At 41.7% G+C, this 23,128-nt stretch overlaps 1 protein-coding gene across 3 annotated transcripts in view; it reads right to left on the bottom strand.

Moving 5' to 3' along the window:
- The window catches only part of CACNA2D1 (calcium voltage-gated channel auxiliary subunit alpha2delta 1), a 671,705-nt gene that overhangs the window by 553,206 nt on the left and 95,371 nt on the right, over positions 1-23,128 (bottom strand). For all 3 annotated transcript variants that reach the window (XM_054017298.1, XM_054017306.1, XM_054017317.1), the window contains exon 3: positions 17,344-17,460. In XM_054017298.1, the coding sequence (XP_053873273.1) occupies positions 17,344-17,460 (117 nt within the window). The remainder of the gene's footprint in view (positions 1-17,343; positions 17,461-23,128) is intronic.

The raw sequence follows: 23,128 nt of genomic DNA, 5'->3' as shown, positions 1-23,128 counted from the left end.
AGTACATCCTGCCTTGACTGCTGTCAGCCCTTCAAGCTGTCCTCCCTATCAACATTTCTCCAGTGTACGCTCTTCCAGTGCTGCTGGGCAATGTGTCCACACACACAAAAAAAAGGGGGGGGGGGACAGATGAAATTCTTAGAGCTAAACTTAAAACAGTTTCATAATCAAGATAGCCCAGTACAGACAGTTTGATAAGAAGTGTGAGAATACTTACAAGGGGAGATAGATTCAATGTTTGTAATGGCTCAGCCATTCCCAGTCCTTATTCAATCCTGAGTTGATTGTGTCTAGTTTGCATATCAATTCCAGCTCAGCAGTCTCTCGTTGGAGTCTGTTTTTGAAGTTTTTCTGTTGTAATATAGCCACCCGCAGGTCTGTCACTGAATGACCAGACAGGTTAAAGTGTTCTCCCACTGGTTTTTGAGTATTTTGATTCCTGATGTCAGATTTGTGTCCATTAATTCTTTTGCATAGAGACTGTCTGGTTTGGCCAATGTACATGGCAGAGGGGCATTGCTGGCACATGATGGCATATATCACATTGGTAGATGTGCAGGTGAACGAGCCCCTGATGGTATGGCTGATGTGATTAGGTCCTATGATGATGTCACTTGAATAGATATGTGGACAGAGTTGGCATCGGGGTTTATTCTCACACTTCTTATCAAACTGTCTGTACTGGGCTATCTTGATTATCACTTCAAAAGTTTTTTTTCTCTTAATTAATTGGCCTCTCAGAGTTGGTAAGACAACTCCCACCTGTTCATGCTCTCTGTATGTGTGTATATATATCTCCTCAATATATGTTCCATTCTATATGCATCCGAAGAAGTGGGCTGTAGTCCACGAAAGCTTATGCTCTAATAAATTTGTTAGTCTCTAAGGTGCCACAAGTACTCCTGTTCTTTTTGCGGATACAGACTAACACGGCTGCTACTCTGAAACCTGTCATCTATTTAATGACATTTTAAAAATAAAATAAAGAATACTTTTACTGGAACTGAAATAGGAAGTTTATCAATGAGATTACACAGTGTGGTATATTAGAACTGTTGAAATTAAGTTTTATGTTAGTTTGAAATAGGCTATGCAAAGCTCTCTCTCACACACACACACACACACACACACACACACACTCTCTCTCTCTCTCTCTCAAAGTGGAGGCTTACATGGCCCGTATTCTGTACCAGTACATAAGGGCAGGCACTGTGAAACTCCTCCGAGCACATGCTAGGGTTAAGCAACCTAGTAGTGCTAAAACTGGAAGTATTTCATTGGAGAGCTGAAATACCTGGGATGTTACAGCTCAGAACTAAGGCGCATTAGCATAGCTGCTTGGGGCACATGCCCAGTACTTGCCTACACCATTCCAGTGCTTGGCAAGTACAAGAGACAGAAAGAGAGATCATCAGTGTAAGCCAGACAAAAAACTATTTCCCGACACTACCTCTTCCTTTTTTCTTAACATTACAATGGACATTTGATCCCTTCGACTGTATGTTCAAAGGCTGAAATTTGCTCAGTTTTGGATCAATCCATTCACCTTTCATAAACAGTGCTCCTCCTGTGATTTACATCGTCCACATATCATTTACGCCATTCTCCTGCCTGAGTTTAGTTAATCACACATCACTACATTGCTGCTCACAAATATCACTTCATGAAACACCAGGTCCACAAGGACCCTCTCTCCCAGAAAGCCCCTTGTTCTTTGCTTAGGAGGTAGTTGGGAAATTATATGGCAACTGAATGAACAGATCAGAAAGTCAGTTTCCTGAACACTCTCAGTTCTCATTCAAAACATTGAAAGACCCCAGAATTTCTGCTGAAAGCAGTGGTTGGCCATAATGAGTTAATTAATCGGGGAGAGGGGCCAGTTATGCCAACAGCAGTTATCCTGGTGATAAGGCTGCAAGGAACCGATGTAAAACATCACCTGGCTTTCCTACCTAACTGGGTCTAGCTGATGTCCGCTCAGCAACCATCAGAGCTACAAGAGCTACCATCAGCACGGGCACCCGGTGACAGTGCAGCATTTCAGCACTTTGCCAGTCGCTGTGAGCATCACTGGCTGATCTGACAGACTTCTGGCATCTGTGACACGGGCTGATAATCTTTTCTTGTCTTTGGGAAGCATCTGTTAGCACCACCCAGCCTGTTATTGCGCTACCCATTATTTTTGCACAGACTACACTGAGCGCTGGACTGGTAAGAGCCTAGAGAACAGCTGGTCATTTTTTTGTTTTTGTTTCACTTAATACGGTAGGTTATGGCACATTAAGGTCCTTTCTCATGCAGAATTCCAATAGACTTCAATGCCCAAATAGCAGCCAACAACCCTTCATTTTATTTGTACTGGGCAAGATGATTGACCTTGTTTATTTTGGATACCAACCGCCGCACAGTCCTTCTTGCCTTTGCCATATCAGCGCTAGACTACCGTAACATGCTACGTGGTGCTAGATCATGAGACTATCTAGAAACTGAAGCTAGTGCAGAAACCACGTATTAAGCAGAGTGTTACACCAGAAATGCATTGCAATAGTGATTGGTTGATTGCAGGGTGGAGTTCAAGGTGCTGGCTTTAATCTAAGAAGCAAAAACACATTGGGACTTGATTACCTGATAAATCACCACCTACCCCATTCAATCATACAGTAGTTGCAATCACAGAGGCATTAGAAATGGGATTAATGGCTGGCTGGACACACTCCATGAAGAGACTCTGGAATTCGCTTGTATCCTTGGTTCACCAGAGCTTGGATTTGTTAACTTTCCAAACACACTTTAAAGCTCATGTTGTATTATTATTATGATTAGGCATGGAGGGTTATAGAGTTTAGGATAGTAAGATGTCAGGACAAAAGATTAATCTGATTGTCACATGTAAGCAACAGTCATCATCATCATCACTCCGATAACTGGATTGGTTGTTGGGGCACCATCATTGATGAGCAATCAATCGTCTCCACCCCTGATGATTGTGTGTCAGTGCTTAAGTCACCATGAAGTCCATTCCTGTCCACTCTTTTATGTTGTCAATCCATCTCTTCTTCTGTCTACCTCTTCTTCTCTTCCCCTGTACTGTCCCTGGGAGGATGATCTTGGATAGGCCAGATGATTTTGTTACATGTGCATACCACTTCAGCTTGTGCTTCTTCACGGTTGTCAGGAGGTCTTCATATGACCCAGTGGGTTGGGTGGTGATGTTGTGGACCTCTTCATTAGTGACGTGGTTGAAGTAGAAGATGCCCATGATTTTACAGAAGTATCTCATCTCTACTACCTGTATTTTCCATTCAAGTTCTGCTGTAAGGGTCCATGTCTCGCACGCATACAGAAAAATTGAGATGACCAGTACATGCAGCAGTTTCAGTTTCGATTCCAGGGAGATGTTCTTGTTCCTCCAAATTGGCTTTAGCTTTGCCACTGTTGCTGCTGTTTGTGCAGTTCTTGCCAGAATTTCTGCCTTTGATCCTTCATCAGTGATGATTGCCCCCAAATACTTGAACTGTTTCACTGTCTCTAGCTCTTGTGGGCACCTTTAAAAAAGTTCATTCTGGTTTGAGAGATATACCAGGTTACAGCTGCAAAATCTAAGCGATCTTTTCAAGTACTCCAAGTATATACTCTATGAAGTTGTGGATAGTCCAGGATACATAACATTGTGGTTTATTTTATTTGTGATTCTTGTGCAGCAAAAGCACCCAGAGCAATATCTGTCAATATAAACTCACTTTCACACAATAGAATAAGAGAGAGGAAAGATGGCTGGACAATTAAGGCAGACGGCTAGAAATGGAGGTTATTTACCTGTAACTGGATGTTCTTTGAGATGTGTGACCAGCAGAGTCCATTGGCCCACACACGTTCAGTAGTTCTTTTCGTGCTCCAGACCGATGGCATAACAAGGCAGTGCAGGCTGATGCCTCTCCAGTTCCTCTTCTTACTATAAATCCAATAGGATCCGAAGCAGAGGGATGGATGATGGGTAGAGGACTACAGATAGGGATCACATATCTCGAAGAACTTCCAGGTACAGATAAGTAAACTCCATTTTGTCTTCAAATGCTGGTGCCTATGTGTATTCCACATGTGGGTGATTGACAAGCAAGATTTAGACTGGAGGTGGGAGTGAGGACGCAAGCAGGAAAGATGCTTGAAGTACTTCAGTTCCCACTGCTGTATCCATGGCGGAGGCCTGAACTAGCACGTAATGTTTTGTGAATGTGTCAATGGAATTCCAGGTAGCCACTCTGCATATGTCTAGTATCGGTACTTCCTGCAGTGATGCGGTAGAGGCTGCTTGTGCTCCCATGGAGTGTGCCCTTACCCCATCAGGTGAAGGGATATGTGCAAACTGGTAAAATGTGATGATGCACCAAGAAATCCATGTAGAGATTCTTTGAGAGGAAATAGCTTGTCTTTGCAACCCTTCCACTATGGTGAGAAATAGCCTAGGTAATTTTTCTGGTAGGTTTGGTCCTCTGCAGGTAGAATGCTAAGGCACATCTTACACCAAGGGAATGAACTCTCCTCTCCTTAGCAAAGGTGTGGGGTTTTGGGAAGAAAAACAGGTAAGTGGATCGTTTAGTTGACATGGGATTCAGAAATAACCTCGGAGTGGAATTTTGGATGTAGGCAAAGGGAGACCTTTTCTTTGTAACAGCAACTAAAACGTGACTTTCATGGATAGGAGGGACATGGAACATGTTGCCAAGAGTTCAAATGGCAGCCTGGTGAGTGTTAATAGGAAGAGATTGAGGTCCCACTGAGGTGTTGATTTGATGACTGATGGAAAGGTCCCGACTAGGCCTTTTATGAATCTCACCATCGTAGGCGGAGTAAAGATGGAACATCTGTTTACTGAAAGAAGGAACGTCTGGATGGCTGCCAGAAGGACCTGCAGTGAGATAATGGAAAGACCTGAGTTCTGTAAAAACAGGAGACATCTCAGTCATTTTAGATTATCTGCAGAACTTAGAGAAGGCTGTTATACTGAGCCCAGGTAGAAAAGCTTCTCCATTTTGATAGGTAGCAAGTTCTAGTTGAGTCTTTCCTATTTCGAGTAAGATTAGCTTGGATGGATGCTGAGCAAGAGCGTTCTACTTCTGATGCCTATCCAAACACCAGGCCAGGAGATATAGTGGGTCTAGATTGGGGTGTCTGAGTCTGTCCCTTTCCTAAGTAAGGAGATCCCAGAAGGAGCAGATCCTGATAGGAGGACAGACTGAAATTCTCATGAGCTCCGGCAACCAGTTCTCAGGAGAACTGACTCTGGCTCTGTCCTGACAGATTTTTCTCAAGACCTGTAGTAATAGGGGAACAAGAGGAAAAGTGTATCGGATTGTTTGTCCATGACAGTAGGAGAGCACCAATAGCTCCTCTGTAGCAGAACGAAGGGAAGCTTCCTATTTGTTTGGGATGCAAAGAGATCCTATTGAGGATTTCCCCACTGAGTGAAAATCTCGCTCGGGATAGAGCTGTGTATCTCCCACTCATGGTCTGCAGAAAAGTGTCTGCTCAGGTTGTCTGCTAAAGAGTTTTGATCCCCTGGAAGGCGTGTGCTTTGGATAGTGATGTGGTTTGGATGCACAGTTCCAAAACCTGACTACTTCTAGGCAAAGGGGAAGAGAACTTGCTCCACCCTCATGATTTGTGTGAAAGACCATGGTGAGGTTGTCTGACATTACGTGGACATGGAGAGAATGAATGAGCAGGATAAAAGCCCTACATGCCAGGTGGATTGCTGCCAGTTCTACTATATTGATGTTCAGGCTCCTGTGGGGTCTAGGTAAAGTAGAACCTCAGAGTTACAAACACCTCAGGAATGGAGGTTGTTCGTAACTCTGAAATGTTCGTAACTCTGAACAAAACGTTATGGTTGTTCTTTCAAAAGTTTACAACTGAACATTGACTTAATACAGCTTTGAAACTTAATTAAGGGCAGGAGACACAATTCTTGAACCCCGAGACTCTGGGAATAGTCCCTGACTGCAGGGAGGGAGCCCCCAATATGGGGAAAAGCACTATCTATACTATACTATAAAACTCTAACTATACTAATATAAAAACTGTAGAACTATTTACATAATTTATTTACAGACTATCAAGGATAATTGCTGGAGAAATCTGTGAGCACAGGGATTCCGACTCAGCACATGTGGCAGCAACAAGGAACTGGAGAGGCGTTAGCCTGTACTGCCTCTTCTGCCCTCAGTCTGGAGCACAAAGAGATCTACTGCACATGTGCTGGCCAATAGACACTGCTTATTAGAATTTCCAGATTCAGGCACATGGAATACACATAGGGACCAGCACTTGGAGGAGCAGTCAGGGTGTATGAGCTAGAAACGCGAGACAGATTGGGGTGGTATTTCTGGCTCTGTCACAAAGTCTGTGACCATAAGCAAGTAACAACCTCAATCTGCCTACATTTGTTACCTGTAAATGGAATTAACAACAATAACAGTAACCTACCGCCCCCTGCCCTCCCCCCCCCCCCCGTGTATTTTGAAGCTATGTTAATTGCAAAGCACTTTGAGATCCTTAGCTTGAAGGAGATCTTGAAGGAGATACCATAGCAATTACATGTGTCACCCACGAAAGCTTATGCACCAATACATCTGTTAGTCTATAAGGTGCGACAGGACTCTTTGTTGCTGTTCATAGCAATTACAGGCCACCTTCTCCATAATTCAGCTATTACCAACCTAGAGAAAGGCAAACAGCTACAGTATACTTTGTTAAACATGTTTTGCAAAAATTCCTCTGTAAGTCACACCAATAAAACACTACTATCTACAGGACAGGGCTCCAAGAATAAATCTAACAGTAGCCCCAGTCTCAGAGGATTACGCTAGGTCAGGCATTGCTTTCATTATATGTTAACACTGAAAAACAGAAAACTGCCACAGCGGGGGCATGACATGCTGGGGGGCTCGTAGAGTATGTAGAGAGTCTCCAGTAGTGGGACAGCTGGATTACAGTTCCAGAGCTACCAATTTGTAAAGGAGGAGACTGTAGCTGTGGTCCCAGGGGGTTTCCTCTGCATTGTCAGGAGTTTGAAAATGTTCTGATAATATGATGCACAAACCTCAAGAAAGATACTATAGTATTTTACAGCAAACCCTGCAGTTATAGCCACTGTAAGTGACAGTGTTTAGAGCTACTACTGTAGAGTGGTGCAGTGCCTTTTTTTTTTTAAATATAAGCTTGCATTATCAATAGTTAACATTTTCAAAAGCTCTTAAGTGGCTTAGGCACCTTTTTTTCCCCACTATTAATTATTTAATAAAGGCCTCATTGTGCTAGGTACTGAACAGATATAGTCCCTGACCAGAAGAGTTTACAATCTAAGCTCACAAGAAAGACAAAGGGTGAGAGAACTGGAGGATTATCATCCCTATTTTACAACAGGGAACTAAAACAGAGGTACTAAGGGTCACACAGAAAGTCTGTGGCAGGGCCAGGAATTGAACCCTTATCTTCTGGATATTGTCTATCCAGTGCCTTAATCTTCCTCTAACACCAGAAGTATTGTGTCTGGAGGTGGCAATATCTCTTGCAGTGGTCATCAACATGGCAAGCATGTAGTGTGGTTTAGCAAATGGGAAAAGAGACCAGAAAAATACATGGTTAGCTATCAAAAAATAATATTTTGGACACTTGAACAGTTCTTGAAAAAAAAAATGAACAGTCCTAGCTAAACTGAGCCACGGAATTATTTTTGATTGAGGCAAAGCTGTTGTAGGCAGTATAGAATACAGAAGAGAAAATGGAGAGAAAAATAAAAGACATTCAGATAGCTGTACTTATATTTTTTCTCTTCTTGATATACATATTTAACTCTCACTGATGACAATGGAATAGTTCTTAGCAACTAAATTCAATTTTTCAACTGTACGGATGGTTTATGCAAAGAGGAAATGAAAGGAGAAGCTGTGAAAGTACAAACATTCCCATTTTTTCCTCCACCCAAAATAGCAATAAATAAGTAAGCTGCCATACCAAATCTTCAGCCAAAGCAAAGATTCCAGTACCACTATACATTTGTGTAAGGTCTCTGACCCATGGATCTCAAAGTACTTTACCAAAATTTCTTACTTAAACTTCACAACATACTAATCAGGTATTGTTAGAACTCATTTTACAAATGGGCAAAGAGTGGTTATACAATCTGCCCAAAGTTGCTTTGTCATCTAGTAACTAAGAACCCAGGTGTTTCGGCTTCCATTGCAAAAGTGAACATTCCCTGAAATCATTCTAAGCCACCTGTGGGCAGGGCTTAAAAAACTGATAGAAAAAAGAGGAAAAGTAAGCAAAAAACTGATAGTAACAAGTGAAACTGTAGCAGAAATATAAAGCCCTCTTATGGAATTTGTGTGTATTTTTATCTGGGAACATAAATGATCAAGATACTCCCATGGAGTGTGGGCGGCAAATCGGACAAGAGGTTATTAATCAATGTACACCCTGTCACAGATGGTTTTTAAAGGGTCAGCTCCACTTTTTAGAAGAGTATAGAAGGAAGTTTCATCTTGTATGTAATCTGAGCTATTAAGCCAAAAGTAAGAAATACCCTAAGCATCCAGTCAAGTGCAGACACTTAACTTCCCTGCCAAGAGCAACCAGTTTGTGAAAATGAAACTGCATTAAAAATACAGGTAGAGATAGAGGTACTTGGTTATTACAGGCCATACTTTCAAAGAAGCATCAATCCAACCTCCATTTGTACACACATAACTGTGTGCAATCTAGGGTTGCCAACTTTCTGATTGCAGAAAACCGAACACCCTTGCCCTGCGCCTTGCCCCACCCCTGCCCTGAGGCCCCATCCCCCCCTCACTCCATCCCCCCCCTCCCTGCCTCACTCACTCTCCCCCACCCTCGCTCACTTGCTCATTTTCACCAGGCTGGGTCAGGGGGTTGTGATGCAGGAGGGGAGTTTGGGCTGGGTGATGGGACCGAGGGGTTTAGAGTGTGGGAGGGGGCTGGGGCAGGGGATTGGGGTGTGGAGGGGGGTGATGGCTCCAGCTGCGGGTGCATGCTCCAGAGTGGGTCCAGAAATGATGGGTCTGGAGTTTTCGAGGGGGCTCCAGGCTGGGGTAGGGGATTGGGATGTGGGAGGAGTGAGGGCTCTGGCTGGGGTACGGGCTCTGGTGTAGGGCCGAGCATGAGGGGATTGGGGGGAGGCTCCGGGCTGGAGCCAAGGGGTTCGGAGTATGGGAGGGGGCTCAGGGCTGGGACAGGGAGTTGGGGTGTGGAAGGGGATGCGGGGTGCAGGCTCCAGGAGGAGTTTGAGTGTGGAAGGAGGTGAGGGGCATGGGCTCCGGGTGGCATTTACATCAGGTGGCTCCCAGAAGCGGCCGGCATGTCCAGCTCCTACGTGTAGGCACAGCCAGGTACCTCTTCATGCTGCCCCCATCCGCGCAAACGGCCCCCCAGATCCCATTGGCCGCGGTTTCCGGCCAATGGAAGCTGTGGAGCTGGTGCTCAGGGCAGCTCTGTGCCTAGGAGCTGAACATGGCGGCCACTTCCAAGAGCCGCACGGAGCCAGGGCAGGCAGGGAGCCTGCCTTAGCCCCACCATGCCGCCGGACTTCTAACAGCCCGGTCAGCAGTGCTGACTGTAGCTGCCAGGATCCCTTTTCAACCGGGCATTCTGGTCGAAAACCAGACACCTGGCAACTCTAGTGCAAACATTGGTGCATACAGTTTTTATATACTATCATGTGAGGCCATACACCTGCAGAACTCATTTTTGTTTGCGTTGATTAAATTTTCAGATGTAACTTTCTCATGTACGCACATTAGACCAGATCCAACTTCTGCTGAAGTCACTTGCATTGAGGGATGGGTTAGGCCAACAAGCAATATTACACAAAAATTATGTGCGCAAGAGCTCATATGCACAGAGGCTACGTTTTGATCAGCTGAACAATGTAGATTACACTTCAAAATCGCTGGGTAAAAGCCCATAGCCTGCTTATATCATACTACCGCCTACACTAAATATACCCTTGTCCTTTGCAGCACATTCCTGAAAAATTCATCAGTGTTGTTGCCAACATATCTTTTCTTTTAACTGTTAGTATTACTGGCAATTTTAAAATCAAGATTGGATTATTTTCAAAAAGATACCCAAAATAATTCCTGTTTGACGTTGAGTGTTTGTTCTATGGCCTTTGTTACACAGAAGGTCAGATGAGAGGATCACAATGGTCTCTTCTGGCCTTGCAATTATTGGCAAAAGTTAATATTGCTGCACTCAGAACATGGAGGGAAGCCTTCAATCACACAAATATTAAGGACACTATAATGCCCCTTTTTACACATTTTATTCTGTTACCACAAGAAAAGGCTTTTAACTGGCTGCATGGTTGAGCAGGTATCCATTCAGAGGTAGTATTAATATAGCTATGCTTAATCTCAGAGGCCCTATCTTCACTGGCAAAAAGGTGCATTTTTCAGCTGAGTTCAGCTAACTCAATTGAATGACCCCCCCCCCCTCACCCTTAACATCTGAGTAGACAGCTTAACACTAGAGCTGAGCAATAAATGGAATTTGTCCCATGGGAAATTCTGATACTTCAACATTCCCAAATCACAACAAAAAAGTTGAAATATCAAAAATATTTTGTAGAATGAAAAAATTTTGATTTGGAAACGTCAAAGCATTTCGTTTTGAGTCAGTTCAACATTAAACTACATCTGCTTACGATGTTACTGTGCCTCATGGTTGTTGTTGAGGCAATTCATGCCCTCATTCTCCCCTATGGCTCAGCTTCCTGGCTGGAAGACACCTCCCATGATGCACCCACAGTCAGAGGGGACACTTTATTGCATGATAGGAGAAGTCATCCAGCCAGGGAGCCCAGCCAATGGAGGAGAATATGGGCATCGGGCCTCCGAAATACTACTCCAAATCAGGTAACACAGAACTATAGTTTAATGTTGTGTTACCTCAAAACAAAGTGGAAAATAAAAAATATTCTGTAAAATTGAAGTTTTCCTATGAAAAATTCCAATTTTGCTGAAACTGAATTTTTCATTCAAAATTGTTTTGACAGAAAATTCCAGACAAGCTCTATTTAACATCTAATCATGATGTAGCCACCTATCTTAAACATGTTAAACAGGGCCTATATAGGCATTAAAGGGAGTTTTTAACTGAGTTAGCTTAACTCATTTGAAGAACACAACTTTTTGCCTGCATGGACTTGACCAGATGGACTCGTACATCTCAAATATCTCTCATTTTGAGGGACATCATTCATTTCAGTTCCGAGAATACTTAAATTCTATACAAAAATGGTACCCCAAACTTTTATTGCAGAAAAATTATTTCCAACAGAAATAAAAAATCATGGTGTGCTGGTTACAGAAACAGTTACCTAACACTACAAGAAAAAAACTCCATGGCATTTCCTGCACAACTCTAATATTTGTATGACTCTCATTTGGAATTTTGTGACACTTTGTGCCCCATGTTTGGACCTTCGCAGATTATAATGGGGTAGACAGGCTTACTTTCTGGGAATAGTAAATATATGAACCTAACTAAGAGGAAAGATGATGATTAATCAAACGTAATTTCTCTCCTTGCTAGAAAAGCACCTGCTATCTTCATCCATTTTTTCACAATGATCTCTCCATATAAATGTCATACTATTTTCTTAATATATGCAGACCAGAAATAGAATAATGAATCCCATCTGAGTTATCCGCAATGCTTGATGGAGTGACACTTTCATATATCACGTACAAAACCATCAGATAATGTTGTCCAAAAATCTTCATCATAGAGGTTTAGCACAGGGATGTAGTACAGCACTGCAGATTTTGTTACAGAAGGATTAATTTTCATTTATAGTCATCCTGGCAACCTGAGGGAAACCAGTATATTATTGGGTAAGTCACCGCCAATATTTGCTTATTATAACCTTGCCCCAACTTTGTTTCTGCTACATGCCTAGGGAACATCATTTACCCAGTAGAGTCCCTTGGCTATGCCAATGTACAAACAATGAGACTGCTGATGTCATTCACTGGTATCTCCCTCAGGGCATTGCTAGAAGCTGTATTGTCCTCTTGCATCATATTTGCCCTTAATTTAACACTTTGACACACTTTAGTCCCAATGGTAAAAACCCACTGTGGTGATTAGTAACAGCTATGCCTGACTCCATTCTTGCTCTCAGTCAAAGCTGAAGCTGTAGGTATAAACGTATCTACATTTCCGATCAACTTTTTGCAGCACAGATGATCTGTTTACAAAATCAGTAAGGCATATGGGGAAGCTACAGCATGACACAGAAATGTGCCTGGGAGGTGAAGAAGAACTGCTAGTAGAAGGCAACAGGTTAACATTCAGAAGATAACAAGGGAGTATCCCAAGTGTGTAAAAATGATCTGGAGGAGGGAATAAACTCAGAAGTCACAGTGTGCACTGATGACAAAAGCAGGAAGCTGTGAACAGAAAAATCAATGCAAAGTATCTCAACCATCAACGTTTATGGCAAGATGAATGAAACAGGTAATTTTTAACGTAAGATAATGCCATGGAAGACTCTAAATCACAGAGACTAATCACAGACTGATAATTAATAGAGAACAGAAGCCAGCAACAAAACTGAAGTTGGTAACAGTATTACCAAATCTCATGATTCTACTGGGAGTCTTGCACTATTTGGCATATTTCTGAAAGACCCAGCTCCTGGAGTCTTGTGAATACATGAGAATCTCAGCTTTCATTTTAAAAACATTTCTAGCCCAAGTGGCTGTGGAGAAAAGCTTAAAAATGTGAGTTGAATGTACCTTAATGGATCAGAACTAGAAAGTAAAAAAAAAAAAAACCACCCCAATTTTTTTTAATCTCACAATTATTAAGCCAGTCGCATGACTTGGGAATACGTGACTCATGATTTTTGACTACCTAAGGTTGGCAATAGTGTGGTAATTATGACTTTTGAAGGATATGTAGGTATTTTATATAACAGCAGACAATATTCTGAAAGGAAGTGATGAGGATTTAAATATACAGTTTTCAGCATGCACAAAAGTGTATACGTACATATATGTATACACACACACACACTTTTATGCCTATATACATATAAAGGCATAAAAAAGTGTGTGTATATACACACATGGCATTAAAAAGCTAAACAAAGACTGGGAGAACATTTCATAGGAATAAAGGCAAACACTTAAATACTGGGAGTCTGCAGAAGTCCAACGCCATGCCTTGCCAACTGGAGCAGATGACTATGCAATTGTGGTAGGCTGGATGAGGGTTATATATATCCAAAGTATGCTCATCCAAGGAGGGGCTGATGCATCTGTTGTATTTGCTTAATTAATGTTTGTAAATCACAGAGATCCTCGGATGATTAAAAACACCTCATAAAGGCCAGCTAAAAATGGTAACTTCTGAGCTGTTTCAGCACCAAAAAGGGAGCATTAGGATCTAAGAGACTGTGAGCAAAATTCACATATGTGCAGAGGGTTTAAGTGATGCGTAGGACCAATTCTGGCCCTCTGCACAGAATGAATTTCACTTTTGATGGATAAAGTGGCAAGGTAAGTACAGATGCCAGGAGTCTGATCCTCCCATGTTTCAACAGGAGTTCCTCATATGCATCAGGAGTCTACAGCCACATTGGTATAAATAACGAGCGCTGTAATAGGTGCCTATTGTTAGTGGCATTACCAACCCTAAGCATTGAAAAATCATCAGTCGGGCCCCAAAAGTGGCTAAAAAATGAAGAGGTTTTTTAAAGAATAATTTGGGAGTTCTTTTTATTTGCCTTCTTGTTTTTGAGCCTTTAGTGTGCATTCACTTGACTTTTCAAGATTTTCTCAGCAATCATGAGGGCTAGAAACTTACTTTTTTAAGATGAAAACTGAGATTCTCACATTCTCTTGATTTCAGCAGCTGAGATTTTAAGAAAAAACAATGAAACTTGTGGGATTAACAATAAAATTGCAAAAACTGGCAACACTGTCTTAGGTGTACAATAGTTTGAATTATTGGACTGGGAAAGTAGTGGGGAAACAGACATGTTTTCAAATGTCTAAACAGTGGTTATCAATATAACACCTTATACCATATTTCACGACAATAATTCTTCCATGCAAAGTTCATATGCTATGGGAACACTAAGCCATGCAAAGTTCATATGCTATGTGAACACTAAGCCAGCCTCAGAACACCCAGTGACATACTGTAGGTGAGCAACATGACATCCATTTTACACTAGGGTAAGCTGAATCACAGAGAAGTTAAAAGATCATGTATTAGAGATATAGCCCTTCATTAAGGATTGGAAAAGCTAAGGGATCTGGAAGAGTAATCAGGAATTCCTCTTGGCGAAGCACGAAAAGCAATGGCAGATCCACACTCCTTTAAATGGGTACTGCACATGGTGACCCTCTACTCCAGACTACTATACTGGCAGATGCAAGTGCATGGCTCTCCTCACCACCTGTAAGGAGGCTAGTACTGAAGGCTAATACAGAGCAGTGGTTTCAGTCCCCAGCCAGCTGCTGGCACTCAACCCAGGTACAACTGGAGTGGGATGAAGGCTGTTTGTGCTCTCTCCCCCCACTCCTAGATGGCCAACCACAATCTGGCTTTAAGTGACTTGTTCCAGGCTACAGTAAGAGTCAGTGTGTGAAGATGCTAGAACCGAAGTGACCCATCTCCCAGTCCACTATTCCATCCATTAGACCCCACTTCAATATATGCCAGTGTGATGGGTTGGATCACAGACTACTGCCAAGACTACTTCTGCCCCTGCTTTCCTGCCCTGTCAGCTTAGGACTTCAGTGCCCTGCCTGGTTTGAGCCAGATTTGCTAGTCTGCTGCAAACCCAGACCCAGGTCTGAATCACGTCCCCTAACAGCTGTAGACTTACCTGAAAGCAGCTAACAGGTGTTCTCGTCTTTAATACTCAGATGCCCAACTCCCAATGGGGTCCAAACCCTAAATAAATCCGTTTTACCCTGTATAAAGGTTATACAGAGTAAACTCATAAATTGTTCGCCCTCTATAACACTGATAGAGAGATATGCACAACTGTTTGCCCCCCCCCCAGGTATTAACACATATTCTGAGTTAATTAATAAGTAAAAAGTGATTTTATTAAATACAGAAAGTAGGATTTAAGTGGTTCCAAGTAGTAACAGACAGAACAAAGTAAGTAACAAAGCAAAATAAAATAAAACACGCAAATCTATATCTAATCAAACTGAATGCAGATAATTTCACCCTTCGAGATGCTTCAGTACGTTTTTTCCTCAGACTGGACACCTTCCAGGCCTGGGCACAATTCTTTCCCTTGGTACAGCTCTTGTTCCAGCTCAGGTGGTAGCTAGGGGATTCTTCATGATGGCTCTCCCCTTTGTTTAGTTCCGCCTATTTATATATCTTTTGCATAAGGCGGGAATCCTTTGTCCCTCTAGGTTCCCACCCCCCACTTCTCAATGGAAAAGCACTAGGTTAAAGATGGATTCCAGTTCAGGTGACATGATCACATGTCACTGTAAGACCCCACGCCTTCATTTGGCCCAGCCTGACTCACAGGAAGGCTTGCCTGCAAACAGAGCCATCCACAGTCAATTGTCCTCGTTGATGGGAGCCATCAAGATTCCAAACAACCATTAATGGCCTACACTTTGCATAATTACAATAGGCCCTCAGAGTTATATTTCATATTTCTAGTTTCAGATACAAGAGTGATACATTTATACAAATAGGATGACCACACACAGTAGATTATAAGCTTTGTAATGATACCTTACAAGAGACCTTTTGCATGAAGCATATTCCAATTATATTCACTCATTAGCATGTTTTTATAAAATCATATAGAGTGCAACGTCACAGCCTGTTTCTAGATTTAACACTAGGAAAGGCAAGGAAGTGAACACACTTGGGGCTTGTCTTCACTACTGGGGTACATCGACCTAAATTACGCTACTCCAGCTACATGAATAACATAGCTGGAGTCGCGATAGCTTAGGTTGACTTACGCCAAAGTCTTTAGTGCACTGCACTGATGAGAGATGTTCTCAGAGAGCTGGAGTACCAGGGTCAACAGGAGAGTGCTCTGCCATTGATTTACCAGATCTTTACTAGACTCAGGGGGCAGGGATAGCTCAGTCCTTTGAGCATTGGCCTGCTAAACCCAGGGTTGTGAGTTCAATCCTTCAGGAGGCCACTTAGGGATCTGGGGCAAAATCAGTACTTGGGTCCTGCTAGTGAAGGCAGGGAGCTAGACTTGATGACCTTTCAAGGTCCCTTCCAGTTCTAGGAGATAGGATATCTCCATTAATTTAGATATTTAAATTGACAGTCACTGCATCAATTGCAGCAATGTACATCTCCCCGGTAGTGAAGACAAGCCCTTGGAGTGCTCCATGCAAATCTGGTCAGGGTCTCTTAGGAAGGGCATTGTTGAGATTGAAGACGGCATCAGAAGGCTACTCTGAAATGAATCAGGGTTTTGTGGGTATGAGTTACAAGAAGCAATTAGCCAGACTTGGCCTATTTAAAGGAAAGGAAAGGATCACTGCCAATGAGCAGTTTGAAATAGCAACTACTTGTAATTCAAAACATAAAGGATCATGGGATTAGAACTGAGCACAGACTTCTTATAAGTTCAAGGTGAATTTCATTTACACTGTAGGTGGTTGGAATATGGAGTAAAATGGCCAGTCAGCAGTAGAATAAACACACTGTGAAGCTTCAGCAGACACATGAACACATTGTTGGAAGAGGAAAATCAGATGCTACCATCATGAAAGACGTGAGGGTTAAAAAGATGAGGCGATAAAGGCTAAGTGATTTACTTAGTGGTACATCTTATATTACCCAACTTTCACTGGGTGTCTGTCTCAAAACACATCTACCCAATGGATGATGTACAAATATTTAAAAAAATAAGTTACCTTAGAGGATCCAGTATTCATTCAATGTTTCAAGATTACCAATGACTGTAGAGTACTATCATCTTCATGTCATGAACATTCATGTGTACTTAGCGGAATATTTTTCAACCTATTTATCTTTTGATTTGCCATTTGGCCCGGGTCCCTAATGTGTCAATCAATAATATAAACGTCTGTCCTATGCCAACTAACTAATGAGTTGATTTTCTATCATGAACTCACAAGCCATCATTCTGCATATGTCACATCCTGTACATATCAGACTGACACTGCGCCTACATTTATAAGCAGCAAAAACAACAACAGTAAAAACATGCATCAGTAAAACATGAAGACTCAAAAAGAATGAGAATAAGTGGAAGAGAGAGATCCAATTAGTACTCACCACCAGGGCTTTTGATCTGTTACTCAGTAGTTTTTCAATATTGCTGGCTGCAATTTCCACCAAGTCACGTGCATTGTTGGCTTCCACTGTATACAGATCGCTGTATTTCGTATAAATCTGCATGAGAAAAGGAAATCATTCAGAACTACCACATGGGCCTGTTTGTTTACATTGTAATAACAGGACAGTGGCCTAGTGGATTGAATACAGGACTATGAGCCAGTAACTCTTCAGTTATTAGCCACTTCCCAAATAAACTAGCCACAAGCCTCAGCAAGCCGCAGCCTCTCTGCTGAAAACGGTGTCCCCATTGATTTGGGGATTCTGCGGCCATAATGAAGGGCTAGATTTATTATCATTATTGTTAATATTAATACTCAGCACTCATGAGGCTATTATGATAATTATTACTAATTATTCGCATCGCAATAAAGCCTAAAGGATCAAAGATCAGAGCCACACTGTGCTAGTCACTGTGCACACATATAATGAACAGACGGTCCCTACCCCAGGGAGCTTTGGATTTCTGAGTTTCAGTTTCCAAGTCTCTAGAAAGGATATTGTATTTACCTCACTACTACCCATCTCACAATGATGGCTTAAGGATTAGTGCCTCTATTAGACTTCGGCGATCTAGAGCACTGCGGGATCAATTCTGCAAGGAGATGAGCAGATCAAAATCTGTGGGATTTATTTAACAGTCCTCAGCATCCCCAAGCAATGCTCTGCTGCTTTCAGGACTGAGCCTTAAAAATGATTTTTTAAGCAATTTTTGGTGGGCGGGGGGTGAGGTAGATACTTCACCTGAGACCTTAAAGGGCCCTGACTTCCACAAAGTGCTGAGCCTCCCCTATCTGAAAATCAAATGCCTATAAAGATGCCTGAAGTTGAGCCCTGAAATCACTGATGTGTTTTAGTCTTCCTAAAAGATTAAGAAACAGATACTCGAGGTGAATCAATGTGGCACCACAGAAGTAAACATAGTTATGCTGATTTACACCTCCTGATGATCTAGACACTTATTTACCTTTATTTTAGTAAGGTATATCGTTCACCTAAGGGTTTGTTTGTTGTTTTAATATTGTCCTTACTTCCATGATTTAAAATTCACTGTGGTGAGGGAGCATCTCGTTCTGTTATTCTGTGGTGTTTCGAAGGGCAATAACTACCAAAAAATGTAGAGGTGTGGGGTTTGTTTCTGTTTTTTAAAAGGACACCCCTTCTTCCTACACAACCTCCTTAAAAGGGGAGAAAAACTCTAACAACAATCTGGAAAAAGAAAGAGTGTGTACCTTATGGCTAGATGGTGAATGGGGAAAATTAATTTATGCAACCAACAGATGGTCTGAGGTTACACAAGTGCTTTGCCTCTCTGAAACACTGCCTGATGGGGAGTTATACTGTCTTGTGGGAAGTAATTCTAGGCACACACACAGGAACAGGTCCAACACTAATTCACTGGCCGAGCTCCAGCAGAAAGAGCTCAGAAACTATCCAGCAGACTAATTCTACCAGCTGTGCCAAGCTTCTCAGGGTATAGTTGTATGGTGGCTTTAAAGGGACACACCAATATCAGGATCTGCCACTTGCGGATAGTGGATTTTGAACATTGCCAGGTCTGATGCCATTCTGATGAATGAAATCAGTCATGTCTGATAAGTCTTGTCAGTTCTGTCATTCACATGAATTACCATTAGTTGCAATCAGTTTTGATTTCCAGAACACTGGATTATATAAAAAAAATTCAAAAAAATCAAAACCTTTTTCTCCCTCAAAACTAATTTAAAAAGAAAAAAAGGGTTTTAATTCTTGCTTTTGGGAAGATATCCCCCAAACGCCTGTAGAAAATCCACCACTCAAGCCTATGATTACATAAGATCTCACAAGTAAATATAAGTCCACTGTGCTGCAAAAAGCGGTGATTCAGTCACAGATGCTTCTTGCTCAGTTGATAGGCAGCCAATGCCCCAGTGATGTGCAAGGGGAGGACGCTAAAGATCTCATGACTCATTTTGCAAGTCTCAGTATCTTGGTCAAATTCCAGCATGGCTAATTATCTCATGCCTTCCTAAAGCTCCCACTGCAGGTCCAAAACCAAATTAGACATCATGGACAAGATAGTCAGATGGAAAAGCATCTACAATTAGAGACAGATTTTATAAGGAGCTCAGGTCCTACTTAGGCATCTAAATATGGGCCGGATTTTCAAAGCTACTCATCATCCAGCAGTGATAGTTATGGCCAATGTGCCGATGTCTTCTGAAAATCTGGTCCTGTTTTTGTAATGACAACATGCATATTTAGTTACATTAGATAGGATAACAAAACCATAGAAGGGATATAAACCTTTTGCGTCAGGGCATAAACCAACTATTAATTGATAGGGGTTAGATAGAACATGTTAAAAATATATAGTATTTAGATAAGTTAGATGCATTCAAGTTGGCAGGGACTGATGAAATTCACACTAGGGTACTTAGGGAACTAGCTGAAGCAATCTCAGAACCATCAGCAATTATCTTTGAAAGGGTTACTTGCCTAGTGGATAGGAGAAAGCCGTAGATCTGATATACCTAGATTTTTTTGGTAAGGCTTTTGACAGAGTCCTCCATAACATTTTCATAAGCGAACTCAGGAAACGTGGTCTCGATTAAATTACTATAAGGTCCGTGCACAACTGGTTAAAAGACCATACTCAAAGAGTAGTTAACAATGCTTCACTGTCAAACTGTGTGTGGGGTGGGGGAGATGCATCTAGTGGGGTCCTGCAGTGGTCTGTCCTGAGGTCCAGTACTATTAAATATTTTCATTAATGATTTGGATAATGTAGTAGAGAGTTTGTTTATAAAATTTGTGGCTGATACCAAACTGGAAGGAGTTGCAAGCACTTTAGAGGACTGGATTAGAATTCAAAAGGACCGTGATAAATTGGACAATTGGACAATCAACAAGATGAAACTCAGTAAAGACAAGTACAAAGTATTGCACGTAGAAAGGAAACAATCAAATACAAAATGTGGAATAACTGGCTAGGCAGTCATACTGCAGAAAAAGCTCTAAGGGTCATAATGGATCACAAATTGAGAGCCAATAACATGATGTAGTTGCAAAAAAAAAAGGTAGTATCATTCTGGGGTGTATTAGCAGGAGTGTCATACGTAAGATATGGAGGTAATTACTCCACTCTATTCGGCACTAGTAAAATCTCAGCAGATGTGCAGCGTCCAGTTTTAGGAACCACACTTTAAGAAAGATGTGAACAAATGGAAAAGAGTCCGGAGGAGAGCAACAAAAATGATACAAGGTTTAGAAAATGTGACCTATGGGAGAAGTTTAAAAAAAACCCTCTAGGCATGTTTATTCTTGAGAAAAGAAGATGGTCTTCAAATATGTTAACAGCTGTTATAAAGAGGAGGGTGATCAATTGTTCTCCGTGTCCACTGAATGTAAGATACTGTAATAAGTAACAGGCTTAATCTGCAACAAAGGAGATTTAGCTTAGATATTAGGGAAAACCAGAAGGATAGTTAAGCACTGGAATAAGGTTACCAAGGAAGTTTGTGGTATACCCATCATTGGAGGTTTTTAAGTACAGGTTGGACAAACACCTGTCAGGGATGGTCTAGGTTTATTTGATCCAGCCTCTCAGCAAGGGGGGGTGGAGTAGATGACCTTCCAGCCCTATATTTCTATGATTCTGTGTACGATTTATCCCATAATTGACCACTACAGTTTCTTGTACCTTGCTCTGAGGCGTCTAGTGTTGGCCATTGTCAGAGACAGGATACTAAATTAGACACTGGTCTGATCCAGTCTGGTAATATGTATATCGACATTTCTAGCCAGGTAATCATCATGGCCAAGAGCCAGGTACATTGGGGAAAAGGGACACAAAAATTGTTTCACAGGACTGCCAAAAAGACCAAATCTGAGCTCAGTTTTGTAATCTCAAGAGGTCTAGATTTAAACAAACTGTACCAAACCCACCAAGATCTCCTATCAATAGTTAATACCCACCCTTACCACTTAAGAGACAACCACTGTAATCTTAGTGATCCTCATATATACAAAGCCTCTGTTTTGAAGCCAAATTCAGTACCATCGGCACCAATGAGGGGCAGAGCCATTATGGATTATGGATTTTTATGGTTTGATAATTGTGCAACAAATATGATTAAAAGGTTAATGAGATTTTGCAAAGAAATTAGATCAATTTGAAATACTTGTTACTCTTCCGGGGTGTCAAAAGAATCATTTTTCATTTATTTTAAACTTTTCATTAAAATTTTTGCTTTTGAAAATTTCCAGTTTTTCATTTTACCCCTGCCTTTCCCCCACTTTTGTTCTTTTTCTTTCCATTTTGCCACTGAAAAGAGGGAGGCAAAGAAAAAAAAACCAAACAGAAAAAAAAACTTTTTTTTTCATTTTTGGGTTTCACTGGCGGGGAGGGGAAGAAAGGAGGGTAAAATGTTTTGAAAAAATTTCCATTCGCAAAAAAAGAGGGGCTATTTTTGATTACAGGAAATATTTAATTCCAAACAATTGACTCAGCTCTGCTCTATTAAAATAAAACACCACCCAAGAATACTGCAAACATATAAATATATGCAAACCCTCAATCTGCACATAGAGGGTTGAGGGTTGTGTATACAGATACTGAACTTTTGATGCAATAAGTGCTAGGGGTGATAAGGGAAATTAAAATGTTTTCCCAACTCACCAGTTAAAAGTGTCTTAGCACTGAGTGTTCAATCGCAGAGTCCTAAGAGAAGGACCATGTATGTTGCTATCACATGTGCCTGCAAAAAGCACAATGTCGCCTACAGAGCAAAGCACAGCACTAGAACCTCACCAAGTCTTCTAGCCCTTCAATACACTGCAACATTTATACGCCCTTTATTGGTGGGGATTTGTGGGAAGTTGCAGGTAATTGAATAGCAGTTTAGCCAGAATGCTGGGTACCACTTTCAGGAACAAGGAAACATTTTTATCTCCCTTCCCAAGCTCCTACTCCAGGAATAATCCACGTGATTATAGTGGAGATCCAACAATGCCAAATTGGAATCCTTTACCCCATTCAGTGAAAAGCCTTCACTGCAGGCACTGTGGGTCCTGCGGATGAGAGGGGCTCACTCTACTGAGGTTCACATTATTTCCAGAGACAATGCCTCTTTGTCAGGGATTTAAAGACGTGCTGTTACCAGATGACCTAACTTGGAAACTGGTAGAGTAGGAATAAACATTTGTAGGATGTCAAATATCAGGGGGTAGCCGTGTTAGTCTGTATCCACAAAAACAACAAAGGAGTCCGGTGGCACCTTAAAGACTAACAGATTTATTTGGGCATAAGCTTTCATGGGTAAAAAAACCTCACTTCTTCAGATGCATGGAGTAAAAGTTACAGATGCAGGCATTATATAATGACACATGAAGAGAAGGGAGTTACCTCACAAGACGAGAAGGAGTGTTGACAGGGCCAATTCACTCCCAATTCCACTCCCAATAATAGATGAGGAGGTGTCAATTGCAGGAGAGACAAAGCTGCTTTTGTAATGAGCCAGCCACTCCCAGTCCTTATCCAAGCCAAATTAATGGTGTTAAATTTGCAAATTTGTAGGATGCTGTACTATAACATAGAGGACACAAAAAGAAGAACAGGAGTACTTGTGGCACCTTAGAGACTAACAAATTTATTAGAGCATAAGCTTTCGTGGACTACAGCCCACTTCTTCGGATGCATATAGAATGGAACATATATTGAGGAGATATATATACACATACAGAG

This window comes from Malaclemys terrapin, chromosome 1 (assembly GCF_027887155.1).
Source record: "Malaclemys terrapin pileata isolate rMalTer1 chromosome 1, rMalTer1.hap1, whole genome shotgun sequence".
NCBI lineage: Eukaryota > Metazoa > Chordata > Testudines > Emydidae > Malaclemys > Malaclemys terrapin.
This window is presented reverse-complemented; position numbering and strand designations above follow the sequence as displayed.